A 17853-nucleotide genomic window follows, 5' to 3' on the forward strand; every position below is an offset into this window, starting at 1 on the left:
AACCTTGTATACAAGCTTTAAATTTCCAACAGATTCAGTTAGAAGCAGGTTTACAGTGCGTAGACTATTACAGGTCCCATCCTGTAAGAATTATAGGTTACATTCGCTATTTAAAAACAATTTAAATAGCAATGGACAAGCAGATCAGCTTGGTGGCAAGTAGAACTCAATATGTTGATAACTGCGACTGATTACACTGTACTATTTAACTGATTATTGCCTTTTCTTTTTTTTTTTCTTCTTCTCTGTTTAGGTGAACTAATCAGGATGAACGGTTACATACCTGGAGCTCAGGAACAAGAAGAGAAGAAGGAGGAAGCTTCCACCAGCCCCTTTTCCTTTGACGTTTTCTCCCTCGCTCCTTTCCCTTCAAGGCAGCATGACGTTTTCCTCCAGGCGCCGTTTGGGCCTCATAAAAATGTTTCAAACCAGGCAATCACAGCAAACTGTTCCATTCCCGGTGTGAGACAGCAGCCAATCACAGCGCATCCTGTTGGTCTGCATCCAATCACAGGCCAACATGCTGGTTCTGTTGTCGGGGCGCAACCAATCAATGTCACATCAAATATCAGACAGCAGCCAATGACAGCCCACCATGTCTTGTCCAATGTCAAACAACAGACAGGCCATCGTGGCTTGTCCAGTGTTGGACAGCAGCCAATCACTGCGCACCGTGTTGTGTCTAGTGTGGGACAGCAGGCTGCTGTTGGCTCTGTGTCTGCTGGGCCACTTTATTCCTGGACTTTGGATGTCAGAACATCATTTCAGCCAAAATGCCACCAAGAGAAGCCTTAATGTCCTACATATGCACACACACACAAAGGTTTTAATCCAGAAATTTGGAGGAGTAAAGGTCCATTTACAGCAAGCATGATGCAAAAATCTCTGCTTTTGTTTTCCACAGATGCCATTGGTGGAGTGTTCAGTTTCAACATTGTTTAGGTGAATCAGGATTTGCGACGGGGTCAAATATTACAATGTAAAGTCATATCTAGTTAGATATGAAATTTTCCATCTCTCTAAATTAGCGCTGACATCAGAAAGTGACATCATTGCACTGGAAGCTCCATGCAAACAATGTAAATGTGGCAGTGATTATTACATAGTACTTGACAAATCTAATACAACCGCATAATTTAGGCAAAATGTTGCACATCCCACTGATGTATGGGACTTCAGGAGGCGTTGAATACCTGTTTCCTCTCTGCAGCACTTTATCTCCTCTGTAGTGCTCTTAGAATCCTCCAGATTAAAGGTATGGGGAGTATAAATGCATTTTTAGACATAGAACCTCAAGTATATTCCTTTTTCTACTTGTATACACTAGTAAATGATGGCTTATGTGTATAAACATAACAGTATTTTAGATGTGTACTCAACCCATAAAGGAGAATGTGTGAAGGATGCATATCGAACGGTTTCGAATTTAAAGCATAATTTTTGTTTTTATACACAATCTGCCTGTGATCATACTTGAATGCATAACCAAAAAGGAATCTTTTATTTCTTATTGCAAATACAACTCCCTGGAGACATTGGCCCTATCCATTCGCTCTCTGGAGCTTTTCCCTCAACCCCACCCTTCAGTTTTTAAGTGTCATTGAACTGGCCCGCTCCTCGGTTCTTTAGAGCTATTGGGCTATATATCCTTGGCCTCACCCCTCAAGTGTTTAGCATAATTCTTGTGGCCCCACACCGCTCAGCTAAATGGATCTGCTCCTCTAGCCCCAACCCTAACCCTTAGTTCTTTGGCTTTATTATGTGGCCCTGCTTCAAAAATTTTTTTACCATCATTTCTTTGGCTCCACCCTTCAGTTCTTTTATCATTCCTATGGCCTCATCCGTCAGTTCTTAAGCCGAACCATGGGAATGATGCTAAAAATAAATGAGACGCAGGTGTTAAAGGTTTTCTGGCCCCATCCTTCAGTTATTTAGGATCATTTCTCACTGAACTATTGGTTCTTCAGCATCATTTCTATGACCTCACCCCTCAGTTTTTTAGAATAATTTCTATGGTCTCATCTTTTGTTTCTTTTACATCAGTTTCTCTGGCCCCATCCATCAGTTCTATAGCATCATTCCTCATGCTCGAACCATCACATTTAATTATCATTACTCTGGCCCCACCCCTCGGGTCTTTAGCATCACTCCTATGGCTCCACATATCGGTTCTTTAGCATCAATTTATTGTCCTCATCCTTGGGTTTTTTAGCATCTTTCCTATGGCTCCACCCATCAGTTCTTAATTGAAATTCCCCTGGCTTCACTCCCAAGCTCTCTGGTACCATTCCCCTGGCCCTTCCCCTTAGGAGCCATTTAGTAGGCAAAGCTGTAAAAATTGCTTAGCATTGAGAACATATATACATACATAATGTACACAAAATATACACTGTTTGAATGCAATGGGAAAAAAGTTTTAACCAAACTACTTAATCTACACAGATGCTGTAATATCACTGGCCTGATTATGCCTCTGCAGTGAGTAATTGAGGATGCTAATAAAGACTAGAAACATAGCAGAAGTTCAGATGTAAAGAGAGAAAGAAAAGGTCGAGCATGATGAGTGGAGAAAGCAGTACAAACAGCATTTAAGGTAAAATGTTGAAATCTTTGCATTATATCAGTCAGTATATTTTTCACTTTTCTGTAGACCTTTTTAAAGCATTCTCTTGTTTTTTTTTGTTGTTCTTTGTTTAGATCCTGGTAAATTTCTTACGTTTTAGGTGACAGATTGCCAGATGAACGGATCAGTGCATGTTATTATATTTAAGTATGAAGGTTGTGGTACTGTTTAAAAGGTTCTGCGATGGAAAGGGTACAAAGATGTAGTTTTGGCTCCTGGTTTTGCTACTGCTGCAGTGTTCGTTGGCCGTGTAAGCATGTGCCGTCAGCGTCCGCTAGCTTTCAGACATTTTCCATTTCCACTCGCACGTCACTTAGCGTTCAAGTGTCTCAGAGTGAAACCTGTTGTGTCAGCAGGGAGGAGTTTGCTTTGCCTCCGCTTGCTTTTTGACACAACGGAGTAAGCTTATTTAACTACAAACAGTCATAAAATGAGCTGATAATCACTTATATCTGTATGCCCATGTGTCCGTCTGTTTATCTGTCTGTCTCGTTATGTATGTACCCATGTCTGCATGTCTGTCTCTTTCTAAGCACGTCTGTCTATCTGGTGATCTAGGACAGACTAAGACTGTGGGCTGAATATTAAAGAAAAATATAATACACCAAAAGTTTTTTTTATTATTATTATTTAAAAAAAATTTACTTCTTGTGTAAAGTTACATGGTGAACTGTGCACTCAGGTTAAGTTAGAATTTACAAAACATGCTGTTACGTTAATGCCCGAAAAAGTTGTATTTTCACAAGCAAGATAAAGTTTACATCCAGAAAATGTATCTCATAATAAAGAACTTTAAAGAGCCTATTTCACCAATAGGATCACCACCACTGCAGTTTCTCTCATGACCAACATCAGAAATGACATTTTTGTTTAATGATTACATTTACTTGATATAAAATGATCAATAATTAAAAGCAAAACTTGCCAACGTTTATTGCGTTTCTGTCTAAAAGACTGATACTGCTGTATATACACACGTCAAGTCTCCATTATATACAAAATTAACACCCAAAGCTGTTCAGCGTGACTTCATTCTCTGCGATGAACATTACTTAAAAGCAATTCTTTGTGCAAACAATTGTAGAAAAAAGGTAAAAAGGTGAGGCTGTGATTTCTCAAGCGTCTAAGGGATTTGGAAAAAGTGTTGTTGCTCTTATCAGAAAGCAAAATAGAAAAAAAAAATGTAAAGACTACCATAAGAAGAAAGGTGAAAGAGGAAATGATGGAATGGAAAGTACAGAAAAATACAAGGATTATATTGCATAACCATGGATTCAATGGAAAGTGAAGGGAAGGAAAAACGCTAGGAGAAGTGGGTGAATAAAGAAGGAAAAACAAGGCTGTGCTGAAAGGATGGACGAAAAGAAGTGTGAGAAAAACAATTTGAGGAAAATAATAAAGGGATGAAGTTCAAGCGTTATGAGTTCAAGCGAAGCTGCTGATTGGTCATCTGCTGTAACACCATGACATCGTTATCTGGCAGTCAGTATCCAACGGTCCATCAATGTGCTTGATTAGAAATGTTCTACATTCCCTTGTTCCAAGCCACACCCTGTTCCACACTTCCAGAGACATGACGATCATGCAGAAGGGATCAGATCGAGATTGGAAGCGAGTAAAAAAAATCTCAAGGTTCCAAAAATCTTCCCATGTACGCTTTATCCGTGTTTGGTTATTAGATCGAGTTGCATGTCTATGCATAACGCACCTAGAATGCATTGTTGCAGTTTTCTTCTCAAAATGGTGGATGAAGTTGTTTAAAAAGCTCCACTCATGCGATGACGTCATCGCAGGTTAGAAACAGTAAAAAAGTGCAGGTCGCAATTTTCCGCCTCACTTTATTAGCTCCTTTTTAGATAGAGGGGTGTGGTGGTGGGCGGGATGGAGGAGGGACTCGCATGGATGGAGATGAGTAAGGAGGTGGAGCCAGAAAGGAAGTTGGTATTGTATCTGTAGTTTGAAAACCTGGAGGAGGAGAAGGGGGTGGGGCCAAGAGGGATGGTGGGGATCTAGTGGGTGGAGGAGAGTATGGAGGTGGGGTGGTGGTAGTAGGGGGTGGAGTAGAGGGGAGAGGAGGAAGAGAGGAGGTCGGGGAGTGAGAAGGGTAGGAGGGGTAGGAAAAGTGGTCGGGGTAGGAAGAGTTAACAGAGTATATACAGCTTGGGGTGGGAGGCAGTTGGCATTTTGGGGCTGGCGGGGTGGAATTGAGAGGCAAACTGTAGATGTGTCCTGTGCTGTCCTTGTTCCTGGCGGCATTGTTGTGTGGATAACGAGGAGGAGGGTATGATTTTACCCTGGTGAAGTTCATACAGCGACCCTGAAAGAAAGAATTAGACAATTTTTTTTATTTTTTTTCAGAGTGCACTCTCCAGCGAAACTCAGATTTAAAGAAGTAACAAAATTTTGAGCATAATTTAACAGTGAAGTGCCTAAATGAATGCAAATCCAAAATGTCAAGCCCTCAGACCTAGTAAAAAGCTGAGTGTAGAGACGATTAGAACAGCAATAGAAGACTCAAATATGAGGGTGAGGGATGCACAACTGTTTAGTGTAATTTGATTCAGCTTGCAGCTTTACACCTGATCTTTTTTGTTATTGCTGTAGACATCACATGTAGCCATTTCTTGCTGACACGTTTATTCATATCATAGGTGTGAATTTACAAACATTGTTTGTACACATGAAGTACACAAACCATGTACTTGTGTTAAAGTAGAGATACACTAGATAAAAAATGACAAGTAGAAGTGCTCCCTTTAAACTCAAATTTACTTAAGTATTCAAAGTACTATGATTTATTATGGCTATAATGTCCCTATTATCATTTTTATCACAAACTCTTTGCTTAATTAATTCGGTTTATGTAAAAAGACTTTTAGCAAAACAATATATTAATATAATGGTATTAATGAGTCAAACACTAATTTACATCTGTGAAAATTATGAGCCTAAAATCTTCTTTTCAACTAATTAAAATAATGGTGCAAATAAGACCACGTTGGTTGTGGTTAGTTAAAGTCAGAAGTTTTTTTCCATCATTTATTCCTCCCAAATGTAAATACTTCAGTAATGTACAGATACGCAAAAAAGCTACTTATGTAAAAATCCTAATTTAAATTTAAATACTGATGCTTTTTCATGCACCACTAATAAAACTTGAATGACCTGAAAGCTGCTAAAGTGCATTTGCCTTGTTACCAGTTTTAGAAGAAACATCCAAGGAACACAAGGTCAAATTCAATCAAGTGCAAAAATATCATTAGGGTTTTCATTTGATTCATTATCTGCTTCTATGATTCTTCTCACCGTAATACACAACTTTAATATTATGTCCTTTTTTTTTATGCTTTCAGTTCTTTTATCTTCTTGATATTTAAAGTTAAATGTATTTCACGTCTCGGCCTGTAGAGGCACTGTCTTCCTCCACTCGGCTCTAATGCCCTCAGCAGATTTAACTTCGTGAATTGCTTGCGTTCCTTTAGTCAGGAGAATCATTACTAGTTTGCTCCAGTCCTTGGCCCTTTTATTGCCAACATCTGCAACTCTTTTTTTCTCCTCTGTTTCTCCTCCAAACTCTTCTCATGCAGAGTCAGGAAGACAGTCAGTTAATTCAATCTTGAAGAACTTAAACAGGACTGACTCGGCTTGCTTTCCCTCAGCTCTGTTTCTGCAACACTTTTATATAAGTGAGTGCTGAGAGGCTCAGTTGGGAATGAAGTGGAGCGGAAATAAAAACGTATTAAAAAAGTTTTATTAAGGCTTCTAGCACTATTAGTAGAATAACTTAGTATGACAGAGGGAGAGACATGTATCTGTCATTTATCATTTTCTGTTCTGATCTTCTGTTTTTCTTGATGAACTATCACTGGACCTGTTTTACAACAACCCCTGGAAGAATAAGATGCTAGAAACACGGATCCCTTTGAATATGTTTGTAGGAACATACGCTGTATAAACAAAAGTATCAGTACACATGACTTCTCCAGCCATATGCAGTTCTTCCCACATTCTGTATATGGGTGAATTGCAGCTTCCCTTTACTTGAACTTGGAGACCGAATACAGTTCCAGCATGCCAATGCCCCAGTACACAAAGCCACCTCTATAAAGATATGGTTTACATTTGTTAGAGTGGAAGATCTCCTGCTATAGAGCTCTGAACAGAACCCTTTTAAACACCACTGGGATGTGTTGGAAAGCTACGTGCATGCTAGGCCTCCTTAACCTACATCCGTACCTAACTTTGCTGAATGAGCCCAAATCCACATAAGCACACGCCAAAACATAGTGAAACATCTGTTTTTATAACAGAAAATAGAGACTAAATATAGAACGAGATTATCAAAAAGGAAATATGAATCTTATGGTCCGGTTTTCAAAAACTTTTCCCCACATAGTGCATTTTTGACTATTGAAAATGTTTCAGTGTGGGAATCCTAAGAAGACCCTGAGAACGTAGAATCAACAAGTAGCTCTTGGACATACAGTACAAGCTGACAACATACAGTGGGACCTATGGTGGTCTCGGAAAAGAGAGAAAAAATGGGAGAAAAGGGAGATCGCAAAATGACGCTGAGTACACGGAATGCTGGGAACACAGAAACTTCTGACATTACAAATGACATCAGAACAGAACAAATAGTCAAAAAAGACAGATAGGGCCCTAAGAATGTACATGTTTGTTTGTTTCTGTAACAGGACACTGCAGGCTGTGCAAAATGTCTTGTAATTCTCACCTTCTCTCCAGGTTTAGGTCTCATCAAAGAAACACGATCGTATCCTCTCCGTAGCCACACAAATAGAGCGTCCAGCTTTCCCTGAAATGGACACGATGATGAGACACTTTAAACAGTCACATTCTGTTTACTACAAAAACACAACATTATCATCAGGACACATTGTGCACATGTCCCAAGGTCAGTAAGATGATTGGGTATAAACAGTGTATCTTAGAGAGTCAGAGACTCTCAGAAGTATGGGAAACGAATAGGCTCATTAACACCTCCAGAAATCATTGTCTGTAAAAACAGTTTGCCATGTCATCCACACATGCAGGTTAAATCTCTAACATGCAAAGAAGCAGGCATGATCCACAAATGCCACCATCCTCTCTGGGCCAAAGCTCATTTAAATTGTTAAAATTCATTTTGAATGTTAAATGTTCTGTGGTCAGACGAATCAAAAATGTAAATTTCTTTTTGGAAACCATGAACACCACGTCCTCCAGACTAAAGAGGAGAGGGACCATATGGCTTGTTGAAGTGCCTGTGGAAAGCACATTTGGAAAGACTTCATCAATGCTGAATCATCATGAATTATCAAAATCATGTTTTACAACAAACAAATAATTCCTTTCAGAAAACGTGTTTTCCAGGGAAGGCCTTGGATATTTGAGCAAGACATTGCTAAATGAATACTGCATCTAATACAGCATGACTTCGTAGTAGAGTCCAGGTGCTGAACTGGCCTGCCTGCAATCTAGACCTTTCACCATTTAAAAACATTTGGCACATCATGAAATAAAAAATACAACAAAAACATCCCGAACTTTTGAGTAGCTAGAATCCTGTATCAGACACAAATGGGACAGAATCAAATATGGATTTATGAGGTTTGCAAATTATTCCATTCTGTTTTTATTTACAGAATATGGCATAGTGCCTCAACTTTTTATCACAGGGTTGTACTGTGGGTGCTGTCATGGTGCATTAGGGTATTCAGTTTACATTGTTAGGATTATTGAAGTAAATTGTGGAGTTATTCTATACACTACAATGTAATGCACTACATAATGGACTGGATGTGGATTAGGTTTTGCCAATTGCTATGTGTTAATAAAATTTAATCTGACGTTGTATCATGTTTGAACACGATATAGTCCCTGACATCATCATAAACCTATCAAACTCAATTCCCTGCCGAGCTTTACTGCACCATGGTGAATTTCAGAGCAGGCTATAGGGATGATAACACACAGAGAACCACAGCAGTCTGGTGTTTTTGTGTATCTGAGTGGAATGTGTTTTGCGCAGCCCCTTTTTGCTCTGCTGAACACTTCCAGATTGCACACACATTCAATTGTCCTCTGGCGGAAGCCGGATACGAACCGAAACAGCTCGACGTGCACTTACAGAAAAAGACCCCAACGTTGGCAGTAACGGATGAAAAATGGGATTGAAGTTTGTACCCCTGAACATGAATTTTTAAGAGAAAGTCATCCATTTCCCCAAAATACCACGACACCATCTGTGCAGAGTTGAGCTTAGTTCAGTGTCTGCTTTAGATTAAACTAGAATGACAATGATCTCATGCTTCAGTGCAGCTGATCTCAGATGATCTCGAATAATGAGACAACATGGCTAGTTGATTCCTGTGGAATGCCACATCAGCACTCTACACACACACACACACACTCTGCCACACTGCTCTCTTTACATAATGTTTAATAACATGTTTCTTTTGATTGTGTGTCTGTGAGTTATACCAATGTGATGTTTGTTAGCATCGATTTTGCAGTCTGTTCTCGATAAATCCACCCCACAGGAATACTGTACACACTTATTAGGTGACTTTTGTACCCAGTGAACGATGGACACGTCCCAAACCACATACCCCTCATCAAACTCTGAATATTTCAATTTACTGATTTTATTAATTTATAGAATTAATTGAAATCAATTGTTTTAGTGGTTTATGAATACGTTATTTGACTCTCTTAGAACATCGTTACAATTTCTAATAGTAATTTGCTCAACCGACTCAGATCACGTATTAATGTAATAATAAATTTTTAACAATGTTTGAAAGATTTATTTGTGGACACCTGACCATTGGAAGGGTTCAAGCCCTGGTATTACCAAGCTGCTTTCCTCAGGGCCCTTTACCCTCTGTGCTCCAGAGGTGGTGAAACATGGTTGTCCCAGCGCTCTGACCGCAGCTTCCCAGATCCGAGTCATGTGAATATTTATTCACATTCACATTTATGCTATTTGACAGATGCGCAGCTGAGCAGCTATGGGGTTAAAAGTCTTGCTCATCGGCCCAGGAGAGGCAGCATGTTGTCAATTTTCTGAATTTATTAATTTGGAGGAAGAAGTTTATATCACACGTGAGGATTGCCTGGACTGTTCCCTGTGACACACCAACAATAACAGCAATGTTGTGGATTGTTCTCTGACAATCATCAAGCACAAGTCGCCAAATAGTTTGGACATTTTCTTGAGGTGTTTTTTCAAAACACCTCATATGACCCATTAAAGCATTGCTGTAAACGTGCAGATTTAAAGCAAACTATTCTGTGGCAGATTTGCCCAATTTCACATTTGCTCTTTGTTCTAACTTGCTGTCCACTATGAAATAGCAGACGTTGTGACGCATAGGGGTCAGAATAGCACCAGTTGCACGGCTCCTGATGTACACATGATGACGACTTTTGGCACACTGACTGATGAAGCTCGGGGCTCCCTGTGACTGTGTGTGCAGCTTTGTGCTGCAATCTGTTGACGTGTTACAAAACTATTGAGGAAACTTTTTTAAACAACCACATATGTATGTATGTATGTATGTATGTATGTACTGTATGTACTGTATGTATATGTGTTTTGGTTGTTTTTCCCTTTTATTGTTGTTTTTTTTTTTTTTTACCTTAATAGGTGTGTACCATTTGGGAGGGGAGATGGGTTTGCGGGTGCCGTTGTTGAGAGTGCGGGAAGAAAACTCAAACTCATACTCCACATCAGGCATTGTCACTCTGGCATTTTTTGCTTTCTCCAGCTTTGCCCCCTCTTCTGTTGAACCCTTATCCCCCCACCGCACCTACACACACACACATACACACAAAATAAATCACACAGTGATCTCATATCTATTCGTAGAGGATCATTCAATACACCGAGCAATATTTTGAATATTATGTAAGAAATACTAATTTTTCTTCCTCACCTCCATGCGTTTTATGCCTCCTACCCCTCTTCCTCCATAATAGGATGCATCTACCGTCGGCCATTTTTTTTTCAGGTAGCCGTCATCGTCCTCTTCATCCTTCACACAGGAGAAAGACAAAAGGGCAAATGTATTGATCCTGTTTTATATTTTACTCTACACATATTTCCTTTTTTTTTTCCAACATCACAACAACGAAGTGATTAAATGCATTATTAATTCACTTCTTTACTAATTTATTTTTTGCTTCTGTGCAGCTCCATGATGATATGCTTTACATGGGATGGATTGGAACAGCTTGAGTGGCCTGCTATAGAGCTCTGACCTTAACCCTATTGAACACCTCTGAGATGAAATGGAACTGACTGTACCCAAAGGACTCCTCACCTCACCTACATCAGTACCTGCCTTAACTAAGCCCTTGACTGAATGCATATAAATGAGCACACTCCAAAATCTAGTGGGACATCTTCCCAGAAGAGTGAAGCTTATAATAACAGCAAATGGGGACTAAATATGGAATGGGATGTTTAAAAAGCACATCCAAATTTGACAGTCAGGAGTCTATAAACGTTTATCCATATAGTCCAAATATTCTAGGCTTTTTGATCAAATTGTTTCAAGATTTAGAAGTGTGTATTGTATTATTGTAGGACAATTATTGAATGAATTATGGATTATTTAATTGAATTTAAAGGTTATATAAGTGTGCAGCACAAGTGTCTGTGTGTAACAACTCAACCTCTGGGACTCTGTCCTTTTAGTTGGATCTTGTCCTTCAGCCAAGTCGGTTTTGATATAATACTTTCCTGACTCACTTTAACTAATAATGTTATGGAAAGTTATGCAATAAGGAAGCTAAACAAATTCAAGCAAGATGACGAGGATAAACGAAAGCCAGATTTAAAGCTCTGTGCAATAAACTTATAGACAAAAAGGTACGAGTGTCCTTTTAGGTCCTTCTACCTCTGGCTTTGGCATTTCCTGTTTTTAAAGATGCTGTGGCTTGTGCCGTAACTCATCTGGATAGAGAGGCTTTTACATCAATAAATTCCAAATGGACTCATGCAGTTCTTTTCTCAAACACTTTTTCTCACTAAATTCTTTATCTTCGCTGTGCCAAAATAACGAAAGCAGAAAACAAAGTCTATCTTTTGACATATTTGTAAATCTATTAGATGTTAGAACTGTTTTATAGCAGGGTGGAGCTTAAAAGCATAATAAACCACAAAAAAAAAAAAATCCAAGAACATTTATAGGGCCACGCTGTGTGTTTAGCTGCACAGATGACAAAGGATTATGAGGTGGTGGGAGCTCACAAAACAGAAACAAACCCCCCAAACTAATCCACCCCCCCCCGGACAAAATCAAGGCACAAGTGGCAAACCATCTGAAAATGGCATTAATGGAGAGAGGACAAAGAAAAGTGCAAACTGTGGAATTTTCCAAACTTCTCTTTTCATGCTGTGTGTGTGTGTGTATATGAGTGTGTGTGTGTGTGTGTGTGTGTGTCTTTCTTTAGTTTTGCCCTTTTGAGTTTTGGTGTTTCCTCTTTATTTCATATGCAGATGTATAAACTATTAAACCTGCCAGCCTTTCCACAGTTTCAGTGCTCGGGATGTTGTTTTATAAGAGCTGACATTTTACTCAAATGGTTAGTGGTTTGTTTGGAATGGTTGGGAATGGTTTTGATTTTATTTCATTAACCCATATCTTGACACGCAGAAGAGCGCTTTTCGATTTTCTTTTTCCAGTTTGGTTGTTTTTAAATTTTTTCATTTCGACTTGTCAATTCGATTTTATTTGCATAGCCTTTTTTTTACAATTGTCCCATAAATACACTAACAATTCTCATTTTGAGATCAATCAGTTCCTATAGATTTATTGATCATTGTTGAGGTTATCAGTTGTTCACTGATGGACACTTAAATGCAAATGTTCATGGCAAATGTAGACCTAAGATATTGTTGCAGACTGTCTCTGGAGTTTGGGGATTCAGATGTGTGTGTGTGTGTGTGTGTGTGTGTGTGTGTGTGTGTGTGTGTGTGTGTGTGTGTGTGTGTGTGTGTGTGTGTGTGTGAGACATCTTACCGAGCTTTCCTCTATTACAGGTGGAGGCGGTTCATGGATAACCTGTTGGAACAAAGGGTGTTGTAGTTATTTTGACCAGTGTGTCTCATCTGAGAGATCATGCTTTAAGAATTAGAGTAGGAAATAGTTTAAAACCCTAAAAGCTTTCACTTGTCACATTACAATGCAGTGAAGTTTGCTACCATTTTGCCATTCGGGCTATTTGACCTATCCAATCTAATGATTTTCTATAGTTTCCATAGCTTTAATTCCAGTTTACACAGCTTGTATATGTTATATAATACAGTTTTTACATTATAGTCATTCTACTCTGTAGGTATTGAAAAGAAATTGTAAGCATGATGTGCTTTTTGTTTTGGAAATAAGCCATTACTATCACAACCACTGTTGGTGAAATTTTGAAAACTATTGAGCAGATTAGATGTGCTTTAACCTGACATGGCAGACATTACTAGCTCTGACAACCTGATTTTGGAAAACTCGTTTAGATGTTAAATTACTTATGAGGAATTTCAACAAGAAGCCAGAGCAACAGCAATAAAGGTGCTTTCCACTCTTATGAAATCAGCTGTTACTGGAAAAAGAAGACTGAATATTTGGAGAAACAGAGACCGTTTGATCTTGCTGATTAAAACAGAAAGTTTTCACAGTTGTTTCTCTTTTATACAGCAACTGTGAATTGAAATGATTTCAGAGATGCGGTTGATGAGAGAGATGAACTAACCACGGTGCAGCAGAGCGGCCAGAACCACCAAATCAGGCTCAGAATCACCAACAGTAACAGGATGAGTAGAGCAATGGCTAACACTGTGCCGTCCATCTGCGCGCACACACACACACACACACACACACACACACACACATACACACACAAATGCATGGTCATTTCCACTGATGACTATATATCAGTGCTATAGATATATAGGTACTACTATGTCAGTGTGTGTGTACTGACCGTACAGACCGAAGGTGGAGGAGAATGGTTGTCCAGCAGGACGGCAGTAGTGAGCTCTGTGCTCATGGAGGTGCTGTGAGTTCGGACTGTATTCACACAGCCGCGTGCGGAGATACTGATTGAGCTGGAGATAAAACTTATCCCGTCATTCAGACTGACGAAGAGAAAAGCAGATCTACAATGAAGGATGGAAAAAGAAGAAATAGGCATTAAAGTGATGCTCCTTTATATAGATAGATAGATAGATAGATAGATAGATAGATAGATAGATAGATAGATAGATAGATAGATAGAGAGAGAGAGAGAGAGAGAGAGAGAGAGAGAGAGAGACAGAGAGACAGAGAGAGACTGTATATATTAGAGCTGTTATTGCTGTTATAAATTAACGCGTTAACACAAATTAATTTTAACAGCACTCATTTTATTAAGGTGTGATTAATGTAGCGTGCATTTCTGCTTGACCTTCTGGATTGAAAATATAAATTATTAAATAGAAAAGAGGCGAATTTAAAAGCTTCAACACAACACACATTTATTCATGACATCTTTACTGTTATTTTTTTTTAAACTGTACTGAAAATAATTTTTTAATCACTCAACATTTAATTTACTTATGTGCCAAATCTCAGCACCAAAATCCGTCAATGATGCACACATGTGGCAATCAACCCACCAGCGTGTTTTGTGGCATTTCTTCCTCATAATGCTGAAACGAACTTAAATTACTCTGTCTTTTTTTATCGTACAGATAAGAGAAATACATAATTCGAATCTGTAAAGGGTCTACTTGTGTTGTATACACTCATAATAACAGCAAAACGCTGTGCTTTTGTAAAATAAAGCAGACAGACAGGGTGTGCTTTCTGCCATCTCTGTCATCTCTCCTCACAGACACATGAATAAAACAACCTGAATCAAATATTTTCCTCACAGACATAATAAATATAATAAAATAATATAATATATAATGTATAGAACCTTTAAAAAGTCTACTTTGAAATAAGCCAATTCACATCAACAAATCATTTCTGATTATGAAATCCGTATAAAAGTTAGGAGAGGTACAGTTTCTATATATATATACAGTAAGGAAAATAAGTATTTGAACACCCTGCTATTTTGCAAGTTCTCCCACTTAGAAATCATGGAGGGGTCTGAAATTGTCATCGTAGGTGCATGTCCACTGTGAGAGACATAATCTAAAAAAAAAAAAACAGAAATCACAATATATGATTTTAAAACTATTTATTTGTATGATACAGCTGCAAATAAGTATTTGAACGCCTGTCTATCAGCTAGAATTCTGACCCTTTAAGACCTGTTAGTCTGCCTTTAAAATGTCCACCTCCACTACATTTATTATCCTAAATTAGATGCACCTGTTTGAGGTCGTTAGCTGCATAAAGACACCTGTCCACCCCATACAATCAGTAAGAATCCAACTACTAACATGGCCAAGACCAAAGAGCTGTCCAAAGACACTAGAGACAAAATTGTACACCTCCACAAGGCTGGAAAGGGCTACGGGGAAATTGCCAAGCAGCATAGTGAAAAAAGGTCCACTGTTGAAGCAATCATTAGAAAATGGAAGAAGCTAAACATGACTGTCAATCTCCCTCGGACTGGGGCTCCATGCAAGATCTCACCTCGTGGGGTCTCAATGATCCTAAGGAAGGTGAGAAATCAGCCCAAAACTACACGGGAGGAGCTGGTCAACGGCCTGAAAAGAGCTGGGACCACCGTTTCCAAGGTTACTGTTGGTAATACACTAAGACGTCATGGTTTGAAAAAATGTATGGCACGGAAGGTTCACCTGCTTAAACCAGCACTTGTCCAGGCACGTCTTAAGTTTGCCAATGACCATTTGGATGATCCAGAGGAGTCATGGGAGAAAGTCATGTGATCAGATGAGACCAAAATAGAACTTTTGGGTCATAATTCCACTAAACATGTTTGAAGGAAGAAGAATGATGAGTACCATCCCAAGAACACCATCCCTACAGTAAAGCATGGGGGTGGTAGCATTATGCTTTGGAGGTGTTTTTCTGCACATGGGACAAGGAGACTGCACTGTATTAAGGAAAGGATGACAGGGGCCATGTATTGCGAGATTTTGGGGAACAACCTCCTTTTCTCAGTTAGAGCATTGAAGATGGTTCGAGGCTGGGTCTTTCAACATGACAATGACCCAAAGCGCACAGCCAGGATAACCAAGGAGTGGCTCTGTAAGAAGCATATCAAGGTTCTGGCATGGCCTAGCCAGTCTCCAGACCTAAACCCAATAGAGAATCTTTGGAGGGAGCTCAAAGTCCGTATTTCTTAGTGACAGGCCAGAAACCTGACTGATCTAGAGAAGATCTGTGTGGAGGAGTGGGCCAAAATCCCTCCTGCAGTGTTTGTAAACCTGGTGAAAAACTACAGGAAACGTTTGACCTCTGTAATTGCAAACAAAGGCTACTGTACCAAATATTAACATTGACTTTCTCAGGTGTTCAAATACTTATTTGCAGCTGTATCATACAAATAAATAGTTTAAAAATCATACATTGTGATTTCTGGATTTTTTTTTTTAGATTATGTCTCTCACAGTGGACATGCACCTACGATGACAATTTCAGACCCCTCCATGATTTCTAAGTGGGAGAACTTGCAAAATAGCAGGGTGTTCAAATACTTATTTTCCTCACTGTATATATATATATATATATATATATATATATATATATATATATATATATATATATATATATATACATACACACACACACACACACACACACACACACACACACACACACACACACACACTGATTTGCAGGAGGTCTAGAAAAGGACACTTACGTCCCCTCCTCCATCAGCACAGGAGCTGGACAAAGCAAATAGGTGTCCTCCACAGCCAGAGGCCTCTTCACTGCACACACACACACACACACACACACACACACACACACACACACACACACACACACACACACACACACACACACACACACACAAAAAGGTTATTTATAGTCAGTACAGTAAAAGTGCACTTCCTCCCACTCTGCCTGAACTGAATCACAAAACAGACCTGATGCAGCTTGATTTATTTGGCTAAAAATTAAAGCCCCACAGATCACCAGAGTCTGCCAAGATATGGTAGCTGTTTTATATATATATATATATATATATATATATATATATATATATATATATATACTGTATATACTGTATATACTTTAAATTTTTTGCTTTAAATCTACAATATCTAACAATGAATAAATGAATTGTTGCATGCTTCATTGTTGTCTATATCACACCAGATCCAGAACAAAACTAAAGGAACAAACTTGAGACAAAAAGAAAGGGGAAAAAATAATATCAAGAGCAAATTCTCACACTTAAGCATTCCACAAGTGATAGAAGACACACACACACACACACACACACACACATATAGTCCTACATTCCTTTCTGTAATACGATGGTGTTTAAGTGCATTAGCAGCTGGATGGCTGGAGGAACGCCAAATTCAAAAGAGATTAGTGGCTTTTTGAACGCTGCACTTCTTCCCCGTTCACTTCCAAAACAAATCAAACCTTTTCTCTTATTTCGCATGCAAAAAAAAACCATCCAGACATTTTATACCTTAATTTATAACCAGCACACAGGCATCTTTAACCTTATACGCACACTGTAATTTAGCGGTTTCGGTTCGAAAAAGATGTGAGGCGATGTCCAGGGTGGAATTGCGGAGAGCAAAAAATGGCATCTTCCTCCATAAATTTGATACGCTTCCTGTTTCCTTTTTCCTTTCTCTTTTTGTTGGCATCAAACATTAGATGTCTTCTCTTCGAAACTGGAAGGACATATCGGGTCTGACAGTTTGGGAGCTGCGTTCATTCCTACTCTTGATTTTATCTCTACGTTCATCGTTCATCACTGATAAAATCGTGTCTCTGATTAGGGCTGAGCAGCAAAGCCAGCACCATTACAGAAACTTGTTTTCAAAATAAAAAAATGTACATTGGCGGAATATTTTTTTATAAGAATGTGATGATTGCAGGACAAAAGTGTGCACGTTTCAATCCGGAAGTTTTTCCTTAATGTTTTAATGCCTTATTACAATTGTTAGTCCAGATTTATGTAAATAGACCCAATAGATAAGACTGTGATGTTATGAGACTGGACAAGTGAGGCTAGATATGTTAGAATTAGCAATTAAAATGAGAAAAAGATTTTTCAAGATGAAATGTGAAGAATTA

General features: G+C 38.8%; 2 protein-coding genes across 5 annotated transcripts in view; one reads left to right on the forward strand and one right to left on the reverse strand.

The window, feature by feature from the left end:
* Window positions 1-3227, forward strand: part of aak1b (AP2 associated kinase 1b) — a 28906-nt gene extending 25679 nt beyond the window's left edge. For 2 of the 3 annotated variants that reach the window (XM_083568622.1, XM_083568623.1), the window contains exon 21: window positions 254-3227. In XM_083568622.1, the coding sequence (XP_083424748.1) occupies window positions 254-795 (542 nt within the window). In that variant the 3' untranslated portion in view covers window positions 796-3227. The remainder of the gene's footprint in view (window positions 1-253) is intronic. The other variant, XR_014537848.1, reaches the window with a different exon arrangement.
* The window catches only part of antxr1b (ANTXR cell adhesion molecule 1b), a 30246-nt gene continuing 14086 nt past the window's right edge, over window positions 1694-17853 (reverse strand). The window contains exons 11-18 of one of the 2 annotated variants that reach the window (XM_083568631.1): window positions 16451-16520; window positions 13610-13784; window positions 13379-13474; window positions 12655-12696; window positions 10564-10662; window positions 10267-10437; window positions 7359-7439; window positions 1694-4940 (exon numbers count right to left, since the gene is read on the reverse strand). In XM_083568631.1, the coding sequence (XP_083424757.1) occupies window positions 4476-4940; window positions 7359-7439; window positions 10267-10437; window positions 10564-10662; window positions 12655-12696; window positions 13379-13474; window positions 13610-13784; window positions 16451-16520 (1199 nt within the window). In that variant the 3' untranslated portion in view covers window positions 1694-4475. The remainder of the gene's footprint in view (window positions 4941-7358; window positions 7440-10266; window positions 10438-10563; window positions 10663-12654; window positions 12697-13378; window positions 13475-13609; window positions 13785-16450; window positions 16521-17853) is intronic. The other variant, XM_083568630.1, reaches the window with a different exon arrangement.

The sequence above is a fragment of the Silurus aristotelis genome (genome assembly GCF_946808225.1).
Source record: "Silurus aristotelis genome assembly, chromosome: 18".
In the NCBI taxonomy this organism is placed as follows: domain Eukaryota; kingdom Metazoa; phylum Chordata; class Actinopteri; order Siluriformes; family Siluridae; genus Silurus; species Silurus aristotelis.